This window comes from Mizuhopecten yessoensis, unplaced genomic scaffold, assembly GCF_002113885.1.
Source record: "Mizuhopecten yessoensis strain PY_sf001 unplaced genomic scaffold, ASM211388v2 scaffold1951, whole genome shotgun sequence".
Classification (NCBI taxonomy): Eukaryota; Metazoa; Mollusca; class Bivalvia; order Pectinida; family Pectinidae; genus Mizuhopecten; species Mizuhopecten yessoensis.
Window position 1 is genome coordinate 422,678 of NW_018404303.1, and position 26,855 is coordinate 449,532.

Here is a 26,855-nt window from a genome sequence, read left to right on the forward strand (position 1 = left end):
CCCAGTAAATGTTACATGTATGTATTTTTTTTTAAATATACAGATCCTGTTTCGGAAAATAAACTCATTAAATTGATTTAACTTTAAACGATTTTTTGACTCTTCATCTTATAAACCAAAGTGTATCAGACTCACATAGGTCTACCACTCCCAGATCAGAAAATGCTGGGTTGTTGGTGATCAAGCGACCTGAAATATTTTTTTGGCTGATTACCAGCAAATTCTGATCATGTGTAACAGGAAAGAGAGTAGTGTGCTTCTACCGGTGATCGAACCCACGATTCCAGACACTGTTGTTTCGCTTCTGGGGGTGCTTCTTAATGCAATCCACTCCGCTTCCGGAGGCATTTCGAGCAGACATACACTACTCAATACTAGTGGAATTCAATGTAAGAAGTCAATATATACAAGTTGCTTACTAGTTCCGTTTCAAATATTTGTGATTGAACAGATTATAGCCTGAAGTTTCTTGTCATGGGTCGAATAGCGCGTGCTTAGGGAAAATCTCAGTCAATGCAATAATATCTGTTTTTGTTTCTTCAACAATCAGTGTTAGTTCTTCCATCTTCGGAACCATTGGCGTTTCTACGTTAGTGTAGAATACGTTTAAGCCGTCAGTGGTCAGAACTTTAAAATCAACATCCTACGGATTTGATGGGTTTTGCGCAAGACTGGGTCCGTCCCTTGATTGTTGTTGTCACGCTCGCAGTTCATTAATGTCAGTTTCATCGAGTGTATAACTGGTTCACCAATGTCAGTTTCATCGAGTGTACAGATGGCTCACCAATGTCAGTTTGTGTACAGCTGGTTCACCAATGTCAGTTTGTATAGCTGGTTCACAACTGTCAGTTTCATCGTTTGTACAGCTGGTTCACCAATGTCAGTTTCATCGAGTGTACAGATGGCTCACCAATGTCAGTTTCATCGAGTGTACAGTTGTCAACTAACTGTTGATTACCATGTTGGAGATTGGGCTAATGTCCCCTTTAATGTTATCTGCAACCCAAACATTTAAATTGATGTCTGTTTCACTGTGTACATCAATGCTGGTTTCAACATCCATGTGATCTTCTACCTGGCCCATTGCCCCTTCATCTGATGTTGCCACTATCCGTCTATTGTTTCTTTGTCCTGTTGTTCTTGCGTCAGGTCCACCAGACGTATTACTCTACGGAGATAATATTCTGCTTTAATGCAAGGATTGAACCTCCTCACGATAAGGACCTACCTTGTTTGTGTTGGATTCCAAAACTTCACAAGAATCCTTATAAACGACTATTTATCACTAGTTCTCTGGTTGCTCAAACAAGTCACTATCAAAACTTCTCATTACCATTATCAGTACCAGTATCAGTACCAGTACCAGTACCATTATCAGTACCAGTACCATTATCAGTACCATTATCAGTACCAGTACCATTATCAGTACCAGTATCAGTACCATTATCAGTACCATTATCAGTACCAGTATCAGTACCATTATCAGTACCATTATCAGTACCAGTACCAGTATCAGTACCAGTATCAGTACCATTATCAGTACCAGTACCAGTATCAGTACCAGTACCATTATCAGTACCATTATCAGTACCAGTACCATTATCAGTACCATTATCAGTACCAGTATCAGTACCAGTATCAGTACCATTATCAGTACCAGTATCAGTACCAGTATCAGTACCAGTACCATTATCAGTACCAGTATCAGTGCCAGTACCATTATCAGTACCAGTATCAGTACCAGTACCAGTATCAGTACCATTATCAGTACCATTATCATTACCAGTATCAGTACCATTATCAGTACCATTATCAGTACCAGTACCAGTATCAGTACCATTATCAGTACCAGTATCAGTACCAGTACCATTATCAGTACCATTATCAGTACCAGTACCATTATCAGTACCATTATCATTACCAGTATCAGTACCAGTATCAGTACCATTATCAGTACCAGTATCAGTACCAGTATCAGTACCATTATCAGTACCAGTATCAGTACCAGTATCAGTACCAGTACCATTATCAGTACCAGTATCAGTGCCAGTACCATTATCAGTACCAGTATCAGTACCAGTACCAGTATCAGTACCATTATCAGTACCATTATCATTACCAGTATCAGTACCATTATCAGTACCATTATCAGTACCAGTACCAGTATCAGTACCATTATCAGTACCAGTATCAGTACCAGTACCATTATCAGTACCATTATCAGTACCAGTACCATTATCAGTACCAGTATCAGTACCAGTACCAGTATCAGTACCATTATCAGTACCAGTATCATTACCAGTATCAGTACCATTATCAGTACCATTATCAGTACCAGTATCAGTACCAGTACCAGTATCAGTACCATTATCAGTACCAGTATCATTACCAGTATCAGTACCATTATCAGTACCAGTATCAGTACCAGTATCAGTACCATTATCAGTACCATTATCAGTACCAGTATCAGTACCAGTACCATTATCAGTACCAGTATCAGTACCAGTACCATTATCAGTACCAGTATCAGTACCAGTACCATTATCAGTACCAGTATCAGTACCAGTACCATTATCAGTACCAGTATCAGTACCAGTACCATTATCAGTACCAGTATCAGTACCAGTACCATTATCAGTACCAGTATCAGTACCAGTACCATTATCAGTACCAGTATCAGTACCAGTACCATTATCAGTACCAGTATCAGTACCAGTACCATTATCAGTACCAGTATCAGTACCAGTACCATTATCAGTACCAGTATCAGTACCAGTACCATTATCAGTACCAGTATCAGTACCAGTACCATTATCAGTACCAGTATCAGTACCAGTACCATTATCAGTACCAGTATCAGTACCAGTACCATTATCAGTACCAGTATCAGTACCAGTACCATTATCAGTACCAGTATCAGTACCAGTACCATTATCAGTACCAGTATCAGTACCAGTACCATTATCAGTACCAGTATCAGTACCAGTACCATTATCAGTACCAGTATCAGTACCAGTATCATTATCAGTACCAGTATCATTATCAGTACCAGTATCAGTACCAGTACCAGTATCAGTACCATTATCAGTACCAGTATCATTACCAGTATCAGTACCATTATCAGTACCAGTATCATTATCAGTATCAGTACCATTATCAGTACCATTATCAGTACCAGTACCATTATCAGTACCAGTATCAGTACCAGTACCAGTATCAGTACCATTATCAGTACCAGTATCATTACCAGTATCAGTACCATTATCAGTACCATTATCAGTACCAGTATCAGTACCAGTACCATTATCAGTACCAGTATCAGTACCAGTACCATTATCAGTACCAGTATCAGTACCAGTACCATTATCAGTACCAGTATCAGTACCAGTACCATTATCAGTACCAGTATCAGTACCAGTACCAGTATCAGTACCATTATCAGTACCATTATCAGTATCATTACCAGTATCAGTACCATTATCAGTACCAGTACCAGTATCAGTACCAGTATCAGTACCATTATCAGTACCATTATCAGTATCATTACCATTATCATTACCATTATCAGTACCAGTACCAGTATCAGTACCATTATCAGTACCATTATCAGTATCATTACCATTATCAGTACCATTATCAGTACCATTATCAGTATCAGTACCAGTATCAGTACCATTATCAGTACCATTACCAGTATCAGTACCAGTACCAGTATCAGTACCATTATCAGTACCAGTATCAGTACCAGTACCAGTACCAGTATCAGTACCATTATCAGTACCATTATCAGTACCATTATCATTACCAGTATCAGTACCATTATCAGTACCAGTACCAGTACCATTATCAGTACCATTAAAGCAGGGTAGCAGTCGTATTATGATACTGTATACTCAAGAAGTGGAATAAACGGTATGTTGATTTTGAAGAATTCAAAAGATCTTTTGATCCATCTTGAAAATCCATCTATCCAGACTTTTCGACCCTTTACACTATCATTCCTCATACCGAACTGAAAGAATGTCTACGATCTCTTGTTTCTTTTCAAAGAAAGGCGCACAGACAGACAGACAGACAGACAGATATTCTTTATTTCCTCTTGTAAGAGATAACATGGTCTTGTCGTTTTTAACACGTTCAACAATTTGCAGCATAAACACTACATATGTACATAACAATACATTTTCCTACTATATTCTTCAAACTATCTTCAAGAACTGCTCTGGAGAAGCATGTTCATTTCTAGGAACATCTCAGCGAGTTTGTTACCTGCATTATGTATAACAAACATCAGATTGTCCCCGTCTCCATCGTCCAAAGTAATACCGTTCCTTCCACTAAGAATGAATGAGCATATTTCGTCTTCCCCTAGCATATCGTATTGTACATATTTTTCTACGCTTATAAAATAAACTATTTGTTCCAGCAAGATGTCTCTATTTTTGAATAATGTGGGACATTGTATAATGAAATGTTTAACGTCGGTATTCACAACCTTTTGTTTACACATCACATTTTGGAATTCAGATCCGTAGGAAAGCTTTATTAATTCACAATTCAGCCCTGTAGGAAAGCTTTATGAATTCACAATTCAACCCTGTAGGAAAGCTTTATGAATTCACAAACTTGCCATGTGCTTTTAGGAAACCTCAACGTTAGAGACCATATGAGTCGGGTCCAATATATCGATGAACTGCTCTATAGTATAACAGATCGGGACGATGTTTACACATTTTACACCATACATCAGAGTAATAGTTTGTTGTGACTTTCTTAATAAACGATTTCCACTGAAGCTCTCTACAGCACGCACCAGAGAAAGCAAAATCGAAAAAGGTCTCGATGTTAAATTTTACCATGTATGGAGAATGTCTACGATGAAGCCCGCGTTTTGAAACGATTGTAGGGTGAACATGAATGTACATAAGCGAATAATAAATAGAGATTTCCTGACAAAAGATAATTTAGCATTACACAGTTTGTCCCAAAGGTACAGTTTTCTGATTTCTTCATCAGACCATAAATCATCAGGTAAAAATAAGTTGGTCGATCCGGCAACGCTATATATGTAGGTAAAAACTTCTAAAGATGGTTCATGGTGCCAGTGGTTGTTAAGGCGTGACTCATTTTGCTCTTCTAATCTTGTCATATGGTTAAATACCATCGAGTTTGTATAACTGTTTTCAGTGATTGACAGGGTGACAAAAAATAAAACATCAAGTTACAGTGTAGCGCTCAGAACAATTTAATCAGAGACGTATTTATATAGACGTCTCATATATATGAATTTATTAACAAAAATCAGTGACGTAAGTATATTACATACGTCTCTGCAACAATGAAATTCAAAAAGCTTGCTCACGATGGCTTTGTTCGAAGCGGAATTTTGACAGAAACCCATAAATTCATGTATTCTTTCAGAAACTGTATAGGAAATATTAATATTTTTCTTTAAAAAGTGTTCCATTTTGGGTACCCTCACCCATGGCCAAGGCCGGGTCGTCAGCCAAGCAGGCCGGGTATGGTGTGCAAGGTAATATCACACGTGTTATCATTTACCACACATCCATACATTTTTTGGTCGATGATCTGCAGTGAAACGCAGAGTAGTGGTCAGAATGACAAATTAGCCAAAAATCATAAACATATTATATAAAAATGTTCATTTTTGTTTTCTACTTTCACTTTCACTTTATAACATTTATTTTTACCGGAAAATATAGAACGCACAATGCATGTCTGCACCTTATCGCTTTTATAACAATCACAATAATATGAAAACAAGGAAGTATTTTATGTGTGTCACACTGAAATCGTGATGCTGCTAATTTGATGGAGTCTGCATTTATTTTATATTTCAGGTCATGAGTCATACTTTTAATGACGTCATTCGACTTAGCCAATCAAATCGACCGTTTCATTTTCATTTCGGTCTACTTTTCGAGACATTTTCTAAAATGGCCGAAGGTGGTGTAGTCGAGATGTCGGAAGACACCGAAAAAATCCCCGATTGTGCTAAACAAAAGTCAGAAATCGCAAGTTTGATGAAGAAAACTCTCAAGAAAGGAGACACTTGGTATGTATTTGTCAAAATACCAGAAGTTGATAAAGCAGATTATGTTTTGTAGTGGTCGGCAACAAGTCGGCGGTGAACTTGACTCTTGTGTCAAATGTTGTGGTGAAATCGCATTATCGTACAGTAGTCATCACTTTTCGTGGCTAATGTTACTTCGCCCATCCTCAGGGCCATTCTTTTTAAAACGTCCCATTGAAGGAGTGTTCTGAATCAATTTCGCTTCAGGGATTTCTCGTACTAAGTAATAATTTAGTTTTTATTAGAAAACTCGAAATTGTAAATAGATTTTATGTTGTCAAAAAGATTTAGGCCTAGTTTTTGATATCTGGTTTCATCATTTTTCCTACACTAGTTCTCTGTCTCATTATGTTAAACTGGGTAGGTTTTGTTCTACATGTAAAACTATTGAATATTCACAGACTCTAAACAGAAATACAGGACATGAATTTAAGAAATAAAGTCTGTACAACAAAGTGAACACCCAGACAACTACTTCGAAAATGTAACAATATGAGGCTCTCAGACAGACATGATAATAATAATATTTCTTATTACGTATTATAGAGGGAAAATCCTGGAATTTGCGTGCAGTGGGCAGTTTTTAGCCAGTATCAATGTATAGTAGAGCTGAAACAAATGTTCGAATATTCTCGAATGAATACCAATCTCCCAAACATTCGAATGGAGAAATAGTATTAAAATATTCTGTAACATCACGTGGTAACATCACTTTCACCATTTTACAACAGTAAAATACAAATGTACCAGTTGGGTATTGGATTAATTTGATTTTAAATTCCCCAAAAAACAGTGTAGGATTTAATATCTGTTTGGCACTCAATGACATTACACTAATAGAAGGGAAAAGGAAGAAAATATTTAACAAGTGAAAAAGTACAAAGTGCAATTTTAAGCAGAACTTCATCTATTGTTATTATTCAAAGTCATGTAAATACTAAATATTTATGTAGCAGTGGTGGATTTTGAAGATTAAGACATCAACAAACACTAAGAGAGTTCTTCTCAATTTATTGTGCGTAGTTCTGATTCCATTGACATAAATGATTTAACCCTTTTTGTGGAACAGGGCCATTTGAAGTCGTACAGAATTATCCAAGTTTTTTATGTGTACTCGTAATTTCAGTGTCCTTTACATGTATTGTCTGCTTCGTCAAGACGTCATGTAGTTTCTGATAAATATTGCGCCAAAACCACCGGTCACACAAAGGAAACAAATAAAACCTTGACCATTGGCTAATCCAAGAGGTGACAACGGGATAACTTACAAAACTAACCAATGATGAAAATACATATAACCAAACCAATCCAAGAGGCCAAAATAAGGAACTATTTACTATACCACAATATAAAAATCGCTAATACTATATCGGAACATATGTATATACCGTAATATTATAATAAAACCTAAACATATAGATATCACAAATATCGTCTCTGCCACATTTACAAACAAGCAATGGTAATATTCTGGATTCTTCATTAAATTTCCATTGATATATCATGCATTTGAATGCTTTCCTGGAATCTGGATACATGAATAGGAGGTTAACTCATTCACCCCTGAAATTTCATATTGAACTATTCCAACCTTTGAACTAGAATAGTTCAAATGTGTCTTCAGGGGTGAATGAGTCGAGTCTTATTACATGTATATGAACTGCAACTGTTCCAGAATTATACAAACAATACAAACCAGCAGGTAGTGATGAAGGTTCAGCACCAGGCATTCTGTAAAGATGGACATTAGTGATGGACAATCAGTTTAAAATAATAATCAATAATAGGTGTGTAAAAGTTTGGAAGTAGTAAACCGATCGATGATCGATTGCATGATCGCTTCATAATTATATGGGACGAATATCCAAATAAAGTGAGAACACTACCATAAGTTAACATCAAAACGCAGAGTTATTAACTCTACTCTAGGTTTCGTTCTTTTATAATGCAAGCAGTTTTTATGCAGTTTTATCAATCATATAGTAAAAATCATAAGAATGCATAACTTTCAATACATTTTTTACATCGAAGACATCTAACATTTCGATTTTATTGAATAACCGATTATATCGATAATGGAATTTGTAATCGATAATTGGAATCAGAAAGTACAAACCGATTGATTTTCGATTATAATCGATCATCAGCCCATCACTAATAGACATCATTGGTTCATATGTTTTAGACCATTGTCATGGCCAGCTGTAAGGCCAAAAATAAAAATAAAAATTGTTTGGTATAGACCGACTGACCGGGCTTTACGTGCTGACAAAAAGTTTGTGTATTAAAATACAATTTGGAGTAGGTGTAACAACTGAAATTTAAGCTGAAATTTGATATGTTATTAGTGATTTATATTAAAGATAATAATGAAGTAATGTTTCTTCAATACCTTGGAGTTGTTCATTATTAACCATCTACTTTTCTTTTGTGGGAAAAAAAATGTTCTAGACAAATTTTGCTGGCCCAGGTACATCAGACTTGTTGTTTTTGCCCCAGGGATATTAATGATGCTATGTAATTGGTAGTGTAGTTTTCACACCAGCTTTATCACATACCAGTACATGGAGGTTCTCATACAAGTGACTTTACCTATCTTGATTTCATGATCTGCTTGTGAACTCCGATGGAATGCTTAGCAGTCAGGTTGTCAACGGTTAGGTTAACCGGTTACTCGGTCGAAAGACCATGAACCGGTTACCAAACTAATAACAGAATAGTCGGACATTTATTTAACCCTATGGAGAGCCCCATGTTTCCCTGGCTTAAACCTACAAATTATCTATAGATGCGACCAAAATAGAATAGTTTTGTAATAAAACAGTGTTCAAGCTGACATGTTAGTGTCGTTTTTGTAATAATGTAAAGATAAACAAAGAGATGCCACCAGCACCACAAAAAACCTGAACATGTCTTAAAAGGAAGTCAGAATAAAAGTTGTGAAACATCAACTTTTAGAGATAGAACTCACTTATATTAATTAACATGTGAGATGTAAATATAATTGGAAGAGTACACACTTGAATGAGTAATTATAAGCATGTATTTCATCGTTTGTCAACCAAATTTTGTTCTAAAGAACAATATTACCGCATCTGATTTCGAGTGCAGATATAAACTAATTGAATCCCACCTTACTGTACATTTGTTGTCCATGAAATATTTACTGGGGCAACATGTATTAAACTTTTTCCTGTGTTAAGCTTGAAATACGCAAGAATTATCATGCTTATTATTAATATTATACCTGTATGTATGTGATGTAAGTATGTTTTAGATAGAACATTTGCTAAACATCTACCATATTGTCAATGTTTATTGTTTGATTACCAAATTGACCGATTAACCAGTTACTCTATCAGAATACTGTTCGAGTAACCGATTACCAAAATCTGACCGGTTCGACATCCGTACTTAGAAGTGAGTTATAGATTCTATCAGATTTTTTGAGGAAGTAAGAAAAAAAACCCCAGAAAAAACCCATTCATGTTTGCCATTCATTATGGATTCGTAATCTTATTTCATTGCTAGGAACTTATAGGTGTTATAACACATTATATTAGTTTGTGCTATTTCAACAATTACGTAATTATTTTATTACACTTAATAATGAAATATTTGATAGAGAAGGGTAAGCAATTCAATATGCATGAATTTATGTTCACATTTATGTTTCTACATTATCACTATAATTAGTAGGGGTGTCACAATATGCCAAGAGTGTATCACGATATATCGCAATACAGATTGAATATATTGCAATACGTATCCCGATATATTGTCATAGGAAAGATGTGCTCGATTTTATAAGTTGTCAGAATGTTATCAAACCTAATCATATATAATATGGATCACATGGATTTAAGATTTTTGTCAAACCAACCATTGATTACAACATTTGTTCCCACCACTATTAAAAGCCTGTTTTCTGCGTATTAGCATATCTGTTAGAATTTGTAGTAAGTTGCAAAGTTAGATTACCAAGCAGATTGAGATACGTAAAAATAAGCTTTTAAAAAAATATTTCAATACAGCAATATTTCATCTCTGTATTGTGGTACAATACGATATAGCCGTGTATTGCGATATACCTGTTTTCCGATATATTGTGACAGCCCTAATAATAAGATTTACTTTAACTTATGTATAGGTATAAAATCAAGCTTCCATAATTGTTTTTGTATGTATCAGGTACCTGTTGGACACTAAGTGGTACAAACAGTGGAAGAAGTATGTCGGGTATGATAGCTGGGACTCGTTCAGTGTCGGAGAACAGAATTCGCACCCAGGACCAATGGACAACTGTCCACTTGTCAAAGGTAGGCTTAAGTATTGCATGTATGACACATTATTTATATTGGATATCATTTGATTGGTCAGACAATGAAACTGAAATGGAACTGACAGACTTGCGGGACACTGGCTAACCACAATGCCTTTACCTTGCCACCCCACTGCCATCCTCGATATCCAGGGGTTAGCTCACTTACTCTCTCTGCACCCCTGGAATATGTCAAAGCAAAATTGAAGGCATTAAGAAAGATATTTGATTGGTTTTGGGTAAAAATAAAGAAGACCAATCACTAGGTTGATACCTGTCCTTTGAAGATTCCAGAGGAGTGACGCATGGCTTCAAAGCCAGACAATTTTACCGATACAGGGCCGCGAAATTCTTTTGTTGTACTTCGAAGGATAAAACTAGACTTCTTGTATCATCCACAAGGTAGCATACGCTGAGCCTTTGATTTTGTTAGGACATATTCCAGGGGTGCAGAGAGCAAAAGTGAGTGTAACCCCTCCCCCCAACTATCAAGGATGCCCCAATGCCTGTCCTGATCATAGAAAATTTACAAGACAAGCTGATTTTAGAAGTACTCCGGTTGATATGCAGAATAACGGGAGAGAGAAAAATGCACGGCCAGACCGGGGTGCGAACCTGGAACCTTCTGAACTCTAGAAGGACGCTCTTCCAAATGAGCTACGTATACCTGGTCGCCGACGATTGACACAGTCCAGTTCCGCTACATTCCTCCCTCCTTTTTCTAAGTCATCGGTCCTAAGACTCAACTATTTATGACCCATGTTCAGGTATCCCCTTGCTAAGCGTACTCAGTGCTTGAAACAAGGGTTGGCAAGCTTGTCAATTTTGTAACAGGAGAAAGAGAAATGCAACAACCACATTGGGGTTCGAACCCAGGACCCTCTGAACTCTAGACGAACGCTCTACCAATTGAGCTACCTGGTCGCCAACAATCGACCCAGTCCAGTTCTGCTACATATGTGTTAATAGGAAACTCTGGAGTAAATATGTTGTTTCTGTGTCTGGTTCACTCACCATCTCTGGGTTTGATGATATAACATATCCTATAAGCTTTCACTGAGTATCTTGTATCTAATTCACAACTTTTTATAAATGATTTAAAAGTTTTCAGTAACATAAGTTAATATATAAATAAAATCATCTGTGAATAAAGTAAATAAAGTAAAAAGATGACTAGGAAATCCTTTAACCTAATTACAATAAAATCCCCGGGCACAGCACCTAGTGGGTTTATAACCTGATCCCTGGGTGGGGATTAGATGGCTTACTTAGGTTCTTTAGTGGATTACCCTATTAATGTCTAGTTGTACATGTGTGGGTATCGTTATTATAGGACAAACATGTTTGTGTCCTTTTTCAGAGTGAAAAAAGAAGATTTTGTATTGAAATCATACTCATTTATAAAAAAGAACCTCATAAACACAAAAAAATGACCTGAGATGTGTTTGTTTGAAAGAAATGTCGGTACGACAGAGGATTCAAATTGTAACTACTTAAGTAGGAATGTCTGTGTTGGATATTTAAATTCAGAGGGTACATGTTGCTATAAGTATCGTACATCTGCTTGTCAGGGATTATTTAATATTTTAATGTCATATATTTCCCCTGGCAAAGGAATGCCCTCACCATTTTATGCAAGTGAGGAATTTGGGGGGGGGGGGGGGGGGTATAGTGTTATGGCTACCCATGTTTGTTCCCTCCAGTCTAGTCCTGATTCAGCATCATCGCTCTAGAAACCTCATTCCTTAACAGATTTTGCTAATTTTATACAGAGGTACAGTACAAGACTACCTCAGATAAGTTTGCATTTGACAGTTCAAAGGTCAAGGTCATCGTTACCATTCATAAAAAGTTGAAAACCAACTCAACGTCAATCTAGCAGCTTAATTATATTTTGATCAAACTGTAGACAGAGGTTAGGTATGTGATTACTTCAAATAAGTCAATATTTCAGGGTTACGTTGCTTTGAAGTAGACTAGGGACATTTTTGTCTTACAGACATTTTCTAGTATTTAAATATTGTACATCTGCTGGCAGGGATATAAATAAATAAATATACAACATTTGATATAGCGCCCTATCTAGCTAGCTAACATAAGCCACTCTAAAGCGCTTTACAGTACATATACAATTTTAATACAGTCAATACAATTAGCATATATATTAATCAATACAATATTGAGGAATTCGCAGGAGCTGCCTTATCAGGCGCTAACTACTAGTCCTATGCCACCTGGCTAATATCTCCCTATGTGTGTATGCCTGTGTGTGTTCTGGAGTAGTATTGTGTTCTGTTTGTAGTGGGACCGTGCTTCCAACGGTATCATTTATAGTGCCACCTCACTTGAATGCTACAGCACAGATACCGCAACACCCACCCCAGACCATTTTATACTCCACCTGGGTTGTTGGAGTTGTGTGGGCAGGAGAAAAACATTTTCTCTAATATTCCATGCGTACGGCGACTTGGGGATCGAACCTCGGCCGCCTGCTTGGAAGGCCGGAGTGTTAACCACTCGACCAATCCGCCCATAAAATATACAGTGTATGTATTTTCTATTCTTCCTTATTTCTGTGTGTCATTACTACATTTAGTGATTAACAAATGAATTCTCGTGTTTTTAGAGGAGGAAGGGGGTCTGAAACCACATCTGATAGAGGAGCTGGACTACATGCTTCTACCAGAGGAGGCTTGGGACAAAATGCTTGCCTGGTATGGTTTAGCAAAGGAACAGGTAATTATAAGCATATGTACACCCTCTAAAAAACTCATATACATACTATCAATTCTTTTAATCTGGGCAAAAGGACTTTTCTGAAAACAGTTTTAAAGTCTTTTCATAAGGAAACAAACCATTTCCTGATTAAAATATTTGTAATGAAATTATGAAATGCTGAATTAGGCTATATATAGATTAAATAGTAACTGAAATTGCATTTTCAACGTTTTAAGCAATGAACGTGTTAGCAGGACAAAGTTAATGCCCTTTGCTGAACTGTGAAATAAGATAAATTATTGGCCTTTTCTGTTTCTTTTTGCAACTTTTCTGGATGACTAGCATGAATTATTGAAAATGGTGTTGCAGAAAAAACTACTCTTACAAATGAAAAATGAAGCATAAAATTGTGTTATTTTACAGAAATATAATTTCTTCCATTATTGATGTGTGTACATGTCAATTTGGTTGACTTAAGCGTTTGAGTATTTGAATTCAAAATGTTCTTGTCTCTTATAGGAATCCATATGTCGTGGTGTTATTGAGCAGGGAACATTTGTAAAACACTTCAAGGTGGAGGTGTACCTGCTGGATGTAAAACTGTGTCGGAACTCTGACCTGGAAACTGTGATAACCAAACAATTTAGTAGAGTCGCTACAATAGGTATGTACCACCAACATTTTGGATTGAAAATATTAACTGCACTAGACAAAAGGATCGTGGATGTTGATTGGATAAGTTAATGTGTGTTCTGAAATGATTATTCTTTGTTCCAGTTTTGCAAATGTTCCTTAACCCTTTCATCACTGTAGACCATAATGGACCATGAGTTTACTAAACTTACAAAGGGGTGAAAGGGTAAAGATTTAAGGAAATTTCTGAACTTATGTAATGCATTCCAGTTGAAAAATCTTAAGTTCAGAAATTTCTTTAAGTTAAGTTACACTTGTGAAACATGAGCCTGGTACATAGCTTTGTGATAAAGCCCTAACTTGTCCAGTTTGAAGGAGTCTCGTAATGACCTTAACAGGGGCAACAGTAGAAATTGTATATCGCTCGGTTTTTATGAAAACTCATTTTAATTGAATATTAAACAACTGATTTCTGGGATTGGACTTAACAAAACTGACTAGAAGTCATGCATTTGTCGTTTGTATATATTGATGCATAAACGATAGTTTTAAAGAATGTACTAATATTGAATATATCTTTTAGTTTTACAAAGATGAATGTTTTAAGACAATGCTTCACTGGTCTTCCATTGATTACAAATATGATTCAGTGTTACCATACTCGCTGTAATTAGCGCCGGTCCCCAATATAAGCACCTCTCCCCTTTATCAGGAGGAATTGAAATTGTATAAACTCTCTCCCCAGCCCAGACCTGGAATGTTAATAATATCCTTCTGTTTACTGTAGCAACGGTTAAGTTGAACAATTTGTTCTATCATAACTCACATTTTGTTGTCCTAATAAGTCCCCCCCATATATAAGCTAAGTTTTTAAGTGCCCTGGGTGTTAACTACAATGAATATGGTAATTAATAAGGTCTATTTTGCAAAAAATTGTATTTGATTTACAAATTAACACCTGTATATCTTAAGAGTCACAGTTTGTATTTTGTGCAATTAAATATATATCCACAGAAAATATTGAGAAGGAAATGAGAAATACGTTTGAAATCCCGGAGGAGAAGGAAGTGAGGTTATGGAATAAGTACATGGCCAGTACATATGAGCATCTAAACAAACCGGAGCACACACTACAGGAAGCTGGACTCTACACAGGACAGGTAAGGATCAAAGATATCTGGACTGTATACAGGACAGGTAAGGATCAGAGCCATCATTACAGGATACTTGACTCTACACAGGACAGGTAAGGATAAGAGCTATCTGGACTCAACACAGGACAGGTAGGCATCAGAGCCATCGTTCCAGGATGCTGGACTCTACACAGGACAGGTAAGGATCAGAGCCATTGTTACAGGATGATGGACTCTACACAGGACAGGTAAGGATCAGAGCCATTGTTACAGGATGATGGACTCTACACAGGACAGGTAAGGATCCGAGTCATTGTTACAGGATGATGGACTCTACACAGGACAGGTAAGGATCCGAGTCATCGTTACAGAATACTTGACTCTACACAGGACAGGTAAGGATCAGAGCCATTGTTATAGGATGATGGACTCTACACAGGACAGGTAAGGATCAGAGCCATTGTTACAGGATGATGGACTCTACACAGGACAGGTAAGGATCAGAGTCATTGTTACAGGATGATGGACTCTACACAGGACAGGTAAGGATCCGAGTCATCGTTACAGAATACTTGACTCTACACAGGACAGGTAAGGATCAGAGCCATTGTTATAGGATGATGGACTCTACACAGGACAGGTAAGGATCAGAGCCATTGTTACAGGATGATGGACTCTACACAGGACAGGTAAGGATCAGAGTCATTGTTACAGGATGCTGGACTCTACACAGGACAGGTAAGGATCAGAGCCATTGTTACAGGATGATGGACTCTACACAGGACAGGTAAGGATCAGAGTCATTGTTACAGGATGCTGGACTCAACACAGGACAGGTAAGGATCAGAGCCATCGTTACAGGATACTTGACTCTACACAGGACAGCTAAGGATCAGAGTCATTGTTATAGGATGCTGGACTCTACACAGGACAGGTAAGGATCAGAGCCATCGTTACAGAATACTGGACTCTACACAGGACAGGTAAGGATCCGAGTCATCGTTATAGGATACTTGACTCTACACAGGACAGGTAAGCATCAGAGCCATTGTTACAGGATACTGGACTGTACTCAGGACAGGTAAGGATCCGAGTCATCGTTATAGGATACTTGACTCTACACAGGACAGGTAAGGATCAGAGTCATTGTTACAGGATACTGGACTGTACACAGGACAGGTAAGGATCCGAGTCATCGTTATAGGATACTTGACTCTACACAGGACAGGTAAGGCTCAGAGTCATTGTTACAGGATACTGGACTGTACACAGGACAGGTAAGGATCCGAGTCATCGTTATAGGATACTTGACTCTACACAGGACAGGTAAGGCTCAGAGTCATTGTTACAGGATACTGGACTGTACACAGGACAGGTAAGGATCCGAGTCATCGTTATAGGATACTTGACTCTACACAGGACAGGTAAGGCTCAGAGTCATTGTTACAGGATACTGGACTGTACACAGGACAGGTAAGGATCCGAGTCATCGTTATAGGATACTTGACTCTACACAGGACAGCTAAGGCTCAGAGTCATTGTTACAGGATACTGGACTGTACACAGGACAGGTAAGGATCCGAGTCATCAATACAGAATACTTGACTCTACACAGGACAGGTAAGGATCAGAGCCATCGTTACAGAATACTTGACTCTACACAGGACAGGTAGGATCAGAGCCATCGTTACAGGATACTGGACTCTACACAGGACAGGTAAGGATCCGAGTCATCGTTATAGGATACTTGACTCTACACAGGACAGGTAAGGATCAGAGCCATAGTTACAGGATACTTGACTCTACACAGGACAGGTAAGGATCAGAGCCATAGTTACAGGATACTTGACTCTACACAGGACAGGTAAGGATCAGAGCCATAGTTACAGGATACTTGACTCTACACAGGACAGGTAAGGATCAGAGCCATAGTTACAGGATACTTGACTCTACACAGGACAGGTAAGGATCAGAGCCATAGTTACAGGATACTTGACTCTACACAGGACAGGTAAGGATCAGAGCCATAGTTATAGGATACTTGACTCTACACAGGACAGGTAAGGATCAGAGCCATAGTTACAGGATACTTGACTCTACACAGGACAGGTAAGGATCAGAGCCATAGTTATAGGATACTGGACTGTACACAGGACAGGTAAGGATCAGAGCCATAGTTACAGGATACTTGACTCTACACAGGACAGGTAAGGATCAGAGTCATTGTCACAGGATACTGGACTGTACACAGGACAGGTAAGCATCAGAGCCATTGTTACAGGTAGCTGGACTCTACACAGGACAGGTAAGGATCAGAGCCATTGTTATAGGATGCTGGACTGTACACAGGACAGGTAAGGATCAGAGTCATTGTTACAGGATACTTGACTCTACACAGGACAGGTAAGGATCAGAGTCATTGTTATAGGATGCTGGACTCTACACAGGACAGGTAAGGATCAGAGCCATTGTTATAGGATGCTGGACTCTACACAGGACAGGTAAGGATCAGAGTCATTGTTACAGAATACTTGACTCTACACAGGACAGGTAAGGATCAGAGCCATCGTTACAGAATACTTGACTCTACACAGGACAGGTAAGCATCAGAGCCATCGTTTCCGTCACTCACAGTCTGATAGCAAATATCTTCGACACCAGGACCCTGTTATAAAACCAAGATTTGCTCAGTGAAAATGAGTAATTTCTAAGTCCTTAAGACCATTGGAGACAGGATTTATGTACTAGAACTCACTGCTACATATCTAAAGTAGCTTAACACTATTACAGACATCACTTCAAATTCTACATTCCAGACCTTTACAATCAGCATGAGGAAAAATATAAAAGTGATTAATTGCTGACGATACATTCTAACTGATTCCTTTTTTGTTGTCAGACGATTGTGATAGAGGAGAAGAATGAAGATGGGACTTGGCCAAGACAGGCTAAAAGGTAAACAGACAATTCAATTGAACCATTATCTGTTCACTAAAAGGTAAACAGGCAAATCATCGTAATTATTATCTGTTCACCACTTACTACATACATATACCGTGTCAGTGGTTAAGCCTGCCTGTCCAAAAAGAAATATGTTTTTAGGAACGTTGTTTGATTTGTTTGAGTTTGCATTAATATTTCATATTTTAATTTTCAGTACCAGTACTTACACGTCAACCTCTACTAGTACAAACTCGAGGTAAGAATCCAAATCTGTCATAGTAAGTAGTACCTCTAATGGTCTACACACTTACAACACAGATCTGTCATAGTAGTACCTCTAATGGTCTACACACTTACAACACAGATCTGTCATAGTAGTACCTCTAATGGTCTACACACTTACAACACAGATCTGTCATAGTAGTACCTCTAATGGTATACACACTTACAACACAGATCTGTCATAGTAGTACCTCTAATGGTATACACACTTACAACACAGATCTGTCATAGTAGTACCTCTAATGGTATACACACTTACAACACAGATCTGTCATAGTAGTACCTCTAATGGTATACACACTTACAACACAGATCTGTCATAGTAGTACCTCTAATGGTATACACACTTACAACACAGATCTGTCATAGTAGTACCTCTAATGGTATACACACTTACAACACAGATCTGTCATAGTAGTACCTCTAATGGTATACACACTTACAACACAGATCTGTCATAGTAGTACCTCTAATGGTATACACACTTACAACACAGATCTGTCATAGTAGTACCTCTAATGGTATACACACTTACAACACAGATCTGTCATAGTAGTACCTCTAATGGTATACACACTTACAACACAGATCTGTCATAGTAGTACCTCTAATGGTATACACACTTACAACACAGATCTGTCATAGTAGTACCTCTAATGGTATACACACTTACAACACAGATCTGTCATAGTAGTACCTCTAATGGTATACACACTTACAACACAGATCTGTCATAGTAGTACCTCTAATGGTATACACACTTACAACACAGATCTGTCATAGTAGTACCTCTAATGGTATACACACTTACAACACAGATCTGTCATAGTAGTACCTCTAATGGTATACACACTTACAACACAGATCTGTCATAGTAGTACCTCTAATGGTATACACACTTACAACACAGATCTGTCATAGTAGTACCTCTAATGGTATACACACTTACAACACAGATCTGTCATAGTAGTACCTCTAATGGTATACACACTTACAACACAGATCTGTCATAGTAGTACCTCTAATGGTATACACACTTACAACACAGATCTGTCATAGTAGTACCTCTAATGGTATACACACTTACAACACAGATCTGTCATAGTAGTACCTCTAATGGTATACACACTTACAACACAGATCTGTCATAGTAGTACCTCTAATGGTATACACACTTACAACACAGATCTGTCATAGTAGTACCTCTAATGGTATACACACTTACAACACAGATCTGTCATAGTAGTACCTCTAATGGTATACACACTTACAACACAGATCTGTCATAGTAGTACCTCTAATGGTATACACACTTACAACACAGATCTGTCATAGTAGTACCTCTAATGGTCTACACACTTACAACACAGATCTCTCATAGTAGTACCTCTAATGGTATACACACTTACAACACAGATCTGTCATAGTAGTACCTCTAATGGTATACACACTTACAACACAGATCTCTTTAAAATTTCTGTTGTTTTATTTGCCGTTACACTGATCACCAGCCGATTTAAATGTCACACATTGAATTTCAGATTTTTGTATTCAAACCTATGTTACTATAGTTTTGTCTAGATGATTTCATTAACACAGAAAAAAATTCAGGTATTACCCAAAGTTTACTTTAAATAAAATAACAATTTTGTTATCTGAATAGAAGAATTAGGGTTGCATACCTTAAAATTTTCGTTCTGATTGTATGTGAAAAGGAGTCAAAATTGTTATCTTTCACTAGGAATGGTGCATGATATATATAGGTTATTTCACATAATCCATTAAAGATATGATTTATGGATTGAAATTTGAATTTTCTATGTGCTCAATACCTGTCTTATTTTTAATAGATCCAATAGTGTAGGGAGTTCCAGTCATGAGTCGAGTTCTGGCTACGGTGGGAGTGGAGGGACCTCATACAACAGTTATTACAACAGCTCCAGTAGCTACGAACCAGGGCGGGGCCATGCCACCCCAGGGCTGTGTGGGCTAGCCAATTTAGGCAACACTTGCTTCATGAACTCTGCCCTACAGGTAAGTTGTATAAACTTATTCTTAAAAATTCAGGTTTGTAAGGAAAGATGATACACAGCTTCATATAGCACAACCAGTGACGAGTTTATGTGTGGCATTTCAGCCAATCAGAAATGAAGCAGTAAGAGTCCCAGGTAAAGAAATCGGCAACCACAGATCATACGTACATATACCAATCTCTGAAATGTCACAAACATTTCATTGATTGTGTATATGAAGCTGTAACAACCCACTTGCAATGAGTCCTTATGTTGGTAAAGGGGATGTGTGTGTTAGCCAGCCAAGGTAACATAGATTGCTTCCTGTTCTTATGTTGGTAAAGGGGATGTGTGTGTTAGCCAGCTTAGGTAACATAGACTGCTTCCTGTACTTATGTTGGTAAAGGGGATGTGTGTGTTAGCGAGCTAAGGTAACATAGAGGTAAAGGGGATGTGTGTGTTAGCGAGCTAAGGTAACATAGACTGCTTCCTGTACTTATGTTGGTAAAGGGGATGTGTGTGTTAGCCAGCCAAGGTAGCATAGACTGCTTCCTGTACTTATTTTGGTAAAGGGGATGTGTGTGTTAGCCAGCCAAGGTAACATAGACTGCTTCCTGTACTTAGACCTACATGGACGTTTAATAGACCTTTTTTGAGGGAGTGTGAAATACAGAACAGATTATCGAAAAATTAAAACATTTTATACTATTTTCTCTACACCCTTGGGCAGGATATGGTTATTAACAGATTGACAATTACAATATTTGAGGCCCTTTTGAGAATATTTTAAGTATCAGTATGTCCATGTGTCTTTCAAATTATGAGTAATTTATCAATGTATATTTCAGTGTGTGACTAATGTATCAGTGTGTATGTTGTATTTATTTGTATGAGTAATGTATCAATGTATATTTCAGTGTGTGACTAATGTATCAGTGTGTATGTTGTATTTATTTGTATGAGTAATGTATCAATGTATATTTCAGTGTGTGACTAATGTATCAGTGTGTATGTTGTATTTATTTGTATGAGTAATGTATCAATGTATATTTCAGTGTGTGATTAATGTATCAGTATGTATGTTGTATTTAGTTGTATGAGTAATGTATCAATGTATATTTCAGTGTGTGACAAATGTATCAGTTTGTATGTTGTATTTAGTTGTATGAGTAATGTATCAATGTATATTTCAGTGTGTGACTAATGTATCAGTGTGTATGTTGTATTTATTTGTATGAGTAATGTATCAATGTATATTTCAGTGTGTGACAAATGTATCAGTGTGTATGTTGTATTTAGTTGTATGAGTAATGTATCAATGTATATTTCAGTGTGTGACTAATGTATCAGTATGTATGTTGTATTTAGTTGTTTGAGAAATTTGCCAGTGCCTAATTATACCAGTACATATATTGTAGTTCATTGTACATGTATAAACATTGTATTTCATTGTAGTACTGATGTACTATTGTATACATTGTATTTCAGTATATGAGTGATGTACTATTGTATACATTGTATTTCAGTGTATGAGTAATGTACTATTATATACATTGTATTTCAGTGTATGATTAATGTGCTATTGTATACATTGTATTTCATTGTAGTACTGATGTACTATTGTATACATTTTATTTCAGTGTATGAGTAATTTACTATTGTATACATTGTATGTCAGTATATGAGTAATGGACTATTGTATACATTGTACTTCAGTGTATGAGTAATTTACTATTGTATACATTGTATTTCAGTGTATGAGTAATGTGCTTTTGTATACATTGTATTTCGGTGTATGAGTAATGTGCTATTGTATACATTGTATTTCAGTGTATGAGTAATGTACTATTGTATGCATTGTATTTCAGTGTATGAGTAATGTGCCTATGCTGACCCAGTACTTTCTCAATGATGAATGGGTGGATGAAGTGAATGAGGACAATCCTCTGGGCATGAGAGGTGAAATTGCTCGTTCATTTGCAGAGCTTGTCAAAACACTCTGGTCTGGCAAGTACAGCTACACAGCTCCACGGAACTTCAAGGTAAGACCCTACTGAACAATGCCTAAAACGGTGCTCAGGGCTAGAAATTATTGGAAACACTAGTCAGTCGGGCTTATAGTTTCCGATTTTACTAGTCCATACACAATTTCCACCAACCCAATATAATTCAACATGATAAGTTGAATTATCGGGCTAGTAGTTTTTAGAACTACTACAGTCCAGTTCGAGACTATGGGGTTGCCCTTATTGTCTAGCCCGGATGCTGTTTTTCTGTATAAGTTACAAATCAACATACGTTGTATTTACAAAACAACCTGTACCTGGAATATGTGTGTGAAATATCCTGTATATGGATCAATATCTGGCTAGTATGGAGCAAATAACCATTGTACATGGAGCAATATCTGGCTAGTATGGAGCAAATAACCATTGTACATGGAGCAATATCTGGCTAGTATGGAGCAAATAACCATTGTACATGGAGCAATATCTGGCTAGTATGGAGCAAATAACCATTGTACATGGAGCAATATCTGGCTAGTATGGAGCAAATAACCATTGTACATGGAGCAATATCTGGCTAGTATGGAGCAAATAACCATTGTACATGGAGCAATATCTGGCTAGTATGGAGCAAATAACCATTGTACATGGAGCAATATCTGGCTAGTATGGAGCAAATAACCATTGTACATGGAGCAATATCTGGCTAGTATGGAGCAAATAACCATTGTACATGGAGCAATATCTGGCTAGTATGGAGCAAATAACCATTGCTTGTGTTTACAAAGACAAGTACATTCATAAGAGTATGTGGAACATCTAAAAACATGTACTCATAAAATTGGTAGAAATCTTAAATGCTGAGTCTGGTCTAAGGATTATAAGAGTGTTTTATGGTTAACAGTACGCAGTGGGCAGATTTGCGCCGCAGTTCTCTGGTTTCCAACAACAGGACTCACAAGAGCTGATGGCATTTCTACTGGATGGCCTTCACGAAGACCTGAACAGGATCCGTCAAAAACCCTATATAGAGATGAAAGACAATGACGAGCGGCCAGATACGGTAGAGTACTAGAGGAATCATTCTTATCTAATGACACAAGTACAGATCGAAGTATCACTGGTGATTTAAGGTTTAAAAAGTTACAAATAATCAACACACACATTAATGTTCTAAAGGAGATCACATGGTAATACGCCCAAAAGTCAACTGCTTCCGCACCCGCGAATGTTAAACTGCCTACAGTAATTTCCTTGAGATTAGATGGGGCTCTTTACAAGCATTTGTATCACTTCGAGAAATTTCAAGTGTTGTACTATTATTTTAGTATAGTTTCCTTTTTACTTGAAAGCATTTAAGTGATATTTTGCATTTATTTTACAGGATGTAGCGAAGGAATCGTGGGAAAACTACAGGAAGAGGAACGATTCTGTGATAGTAGATACTTTTCACGGACTTCTAAAGTCCACTGTACATTGTCCTGAGTGTGCTAAAATTTCTGTAACTTTTGACCCCTTCTGTTACCTCTCTTTACCACTCCCAATCAAAAAGGAGCGACAGCTGGAAGTGTTCTGGGTCCCTCTTAACCCCCAGAAGAAACCTGTACAGGTATGTAACTGTGACGTGTTAGCAGTGTCTCTGATGTGTGTGTTAGATATTTAGCGCCAACAATATCCAGAAAGTAGAAGATACGCATGGAGAAGAATTAACCCAACAGTTGTTTCTTTGCATTTAAGAGCCAATCGATAACTATGGTCATTAGAGCCAGAATAATAATTTGATAGCGGGTGACCATGGCCATTTAACCCAACAATACAAGCTCATTTCAATTTCTTTTTAATATTAGGGAATATGGTAAATTATTGACCATCTGTTAAACTGTCACCGGATTGTATGGACCAATGCCTTACTCACAAATGGCTATTTAATTTTGTTACAATTATGTATAAGTGAGATATGATGAAAATGATACGTTTCACAGTAGAGCTGTGTTGGGTAGCCCATTAAAAACAGTAGAGCTGTGTTGGGTAGCCAATTGATAACAGTAGAGCTGTGTTGGGTAGTCCATTAAAAACAATAGAGCTGTGTTGGGTAGCCCATTAAAAACAGTAGAGCTGTGTTGGGTAGCCCATTAAAAACAGTAGAGCTGTGTTGGGTAGCCCATTAAAAAACAGTAGAGCTGTGTTGGGTAGTCCATTAAAAACAGTAGAACTGTGTTGGGTAGCCCATTAAAAAAAAGTAGAGCTGTGTTGGGTAGCCCATTAAAAAACAGTAGAGCTGTGTTGGGTAGCCCATTAAAAACAGCAGAGCTGTGTTGGGTAGCCCATTAAAAAACAGTAGAGCTGTGTTGGGTAGTCCATTAAAAACAGTAGAACTGTGTTGGGTAGCCCATTAAAAAAAAGTAGAGCTGTGTTGGGTAGCCCATTAAAAAACAGTAGAGCTGTGTTGGGTAGCCCATTAATAACAGTAGAGCTGTGTTGGGTAGCCCATTAAAAACAGTAGAGCTGTGTTGGGTAGCCCATTAAAAAACAGTAGAGCTGTGTTGGGTAGCCCATTAAAAACAGTAGAGCTGTGTTGGGTAGCCCATTAAAAAACAGTAGAGCTGTGTTGGGTAGCCCATTAAAAACAGTAGAGCTGTGTTGGGTAGCCCATTAAAAAACAGTAGAGCTGTGTTGGGTAGCCCATTAAAAACAGTAGAGCTGTGTTGGGTAGCCCATTAAAAAACAGTAGAGCTGTGTTGGGTAGCCCATTAAAAACAGTAGAGCTGTGTTGGGTAGCCCATTAAAAAACAGTAGAGCTGTGTTGGGTAGCCCATTGATAACAGTAGAGCTGTGTTGGGTAGTCCATTAAAAACAGTAGAGCTGTGTTGGGTAGCCCATTGATAACAGTAGAGCTGTGTTGGGTAGCCCATTAAAAAACAGTAGAGCTGTGTTGGGTAGTCCATTAAAAAACAGGAGCGCTGTGTTGGGTAGCCCATTAAAAACAGTAGAGCTGTGTTGGGTAGTCCATTAAAAAACAGGAGCGCTGTGTTGGGTAGCCCATTAAAAACAGTAGAGTTGTGTTGGGTAGCCCATTAAAAACAGTAGAGCTGAGTTGGGTAGCCAATTGATAACAGTAGAGCTGTGTTGGGTAGTCCATTAAAAACGGTGAGCAGCCTGGTTATCATGTTTTACCAGTTGATACCATTTATATTTCAATTGTATGGTAGAATACATATTTCACTCGTGTTTCAAATATCAGTATTCTGCCATACTTGTGAAATGTATATTGTATTCTGAAAATTCAACAGGAAATCATTAATGAAACCTTTTATATGATAATATTAACTTGTTTATTTTCACAGTTGCTCTAACAATGATATATTTCCTTTCAGTTCAAACTAACCGTGCCAAAAATGGGAACTGTACTGGATTTGTGCAATGCACTATCAAATCATGTGCAGGCTGATCCAGACAAAGTGAGTATTCTTTGTAGACCAGCTCCAGTCTTAGATAGATAGATGATTATGAATCAATTTTTGAATTTTATATTTCTCAGACAAGCATAAAATGGAAAATACGAAAAATATTGATAGAATCTGGACTTACATATCACATATTGTATTTCCATAGCAAGTAAATTACTTTGATTAAGTATTTATGGTTTTATGGTGATATTTTCTAGTGTGAAGAATGCCCTGTCTAAAGCAGACCCTTCCCTCTGTTCCTCTACGATACAATTTGTTGTGTTATCATACAACACTACATCAGGGGCCGTGATCTGGTGACCTTGTTATCATACAACACTACATCAGGGGCCGTGATCTGGGGACCTTGTTATCATACAACACTACATCAGGGGCCATGATCTGGTGACCTTGTTACCATACAACACTACATCAGGGGCCGTGATCTGGGGACCTTGTTATCATACAACACTACATCAGGGGCCATGATCTGGTGACCTTGTTACCATACAACACTACATCAGGGGCCGTGATCAGGTGACCTTGTTATCATACAACACTACATCAGGGGCCGTGATCTGGTGACCTTTCATTCCATTTTGGTTTGTTTGTATATACAGAATTTTGCGACACCAAGAACTTTGGGGGTACCACACTGATTGTCTGGAGGAAGAAGTAACAAGAAAACAATTAAAAGTTTTGTTGTTTTTATCCCCACAGTAAACTGTCGAACCAGAATAGCATTTACTTACAAAACAATAGAACTGATTGTGACATCGGTGTCATTATAAAACGATAGAACTGATTGTGACATCGGTGTCATTATAAAACAATAGAACTGATTGTGACATCGGAGTCATTATACAACAATAGAACTGATTGTGACATCGGTGTCATTATAAAACAATGGAACTGGTTGTGACATCGGTGTCAAATGACCTGGTGCAGCACTATTGAATGCACTGATGGTGACGTGTTTTGTTACTCACTAACGTGTGTGCCTATGGGAAATGACGTAAATAGAATATTCTCTGTTTCGTGATGGCTTGGAGGTATAATTAAACTTGACAAATTGTTATTTGTGTTCCAGATGGCAGTAACAGATGTGTATAGTCATAGGTTCCATAAAGTTTTCTCTCATGATGACACGCTCAACAATATACTAGACAGGGATGATATATTTGTGTAAGTATTCCCTCATGATGACACACTCAACAATATACTAGACAGGGATGATATATTTGTGTAAGTATTCTCCCACGATGAC

General features: G+C 37.5%; 1 protein-coding gene across 2 annotated transcripts in view; it reads left to right on the plus strand.

Annotated features, from left to right (window-relative positions):
• Positions 1-5,952: 5,952 nt before the first annotated feature.
• LOC110443219 (ubiquitin carboxyl-terminal hydrolase 15-like) overlaps positions 5,953-26,855 on the plus strand; it is a 48,127-nt gene continuing 27,224 nt past the window's right edge. For both annotated transcript variants that reach the window (XR_002462088.1, XM_021487289.1), the window contains exons 1-13: positions 5,953-6,076; positions 10,286-10,413; positions 13,042-13,151; positions 13,653-13,797; positions 14,781-14,926; positions 17,799-17,854; positions 18,057-18,098; positions 19,975-20,158; positions 22,005-22,178; positions 23,047-23,205; positions 23,527-23,751; positions 25,517-25,600; positions 26,679-26,773. Coding sequence is in view for 1 of the 2 variants with exons in the window: in XM_021487289.1 (XP_021342964.1) it covers positions 5,958-6,076; positions 10,286-10,413; positions 13,042-13,151; positions 13,653-13,797; positions 14,781-14,926; positions 17,799-17,854; positions 18,057-18,098; positions 19,975-20,158; positions 22,005-22,178; positions 23,047-23,205; positions 23,527-23,751; positions 25,517-25,600; positions 26,679-26,773 (1,667 nt within the window). In the remaining variant the exon portion in view is untranslated. The remainder of the gene's footprint in view (positions 6,077-10,285; positions 10,414-13,041; positions 13,152-13,652; positions 13,798-14,780; positions 14,927-17,798; positions 17,855-18,056; positions 18,099-19,974; positions 20,159-22,004; positions 22,179-23,046; positions 23,206-23,526; positions 23,752-25,516; positions 25,601-26,678; positions 26,774-26,855) is intronic.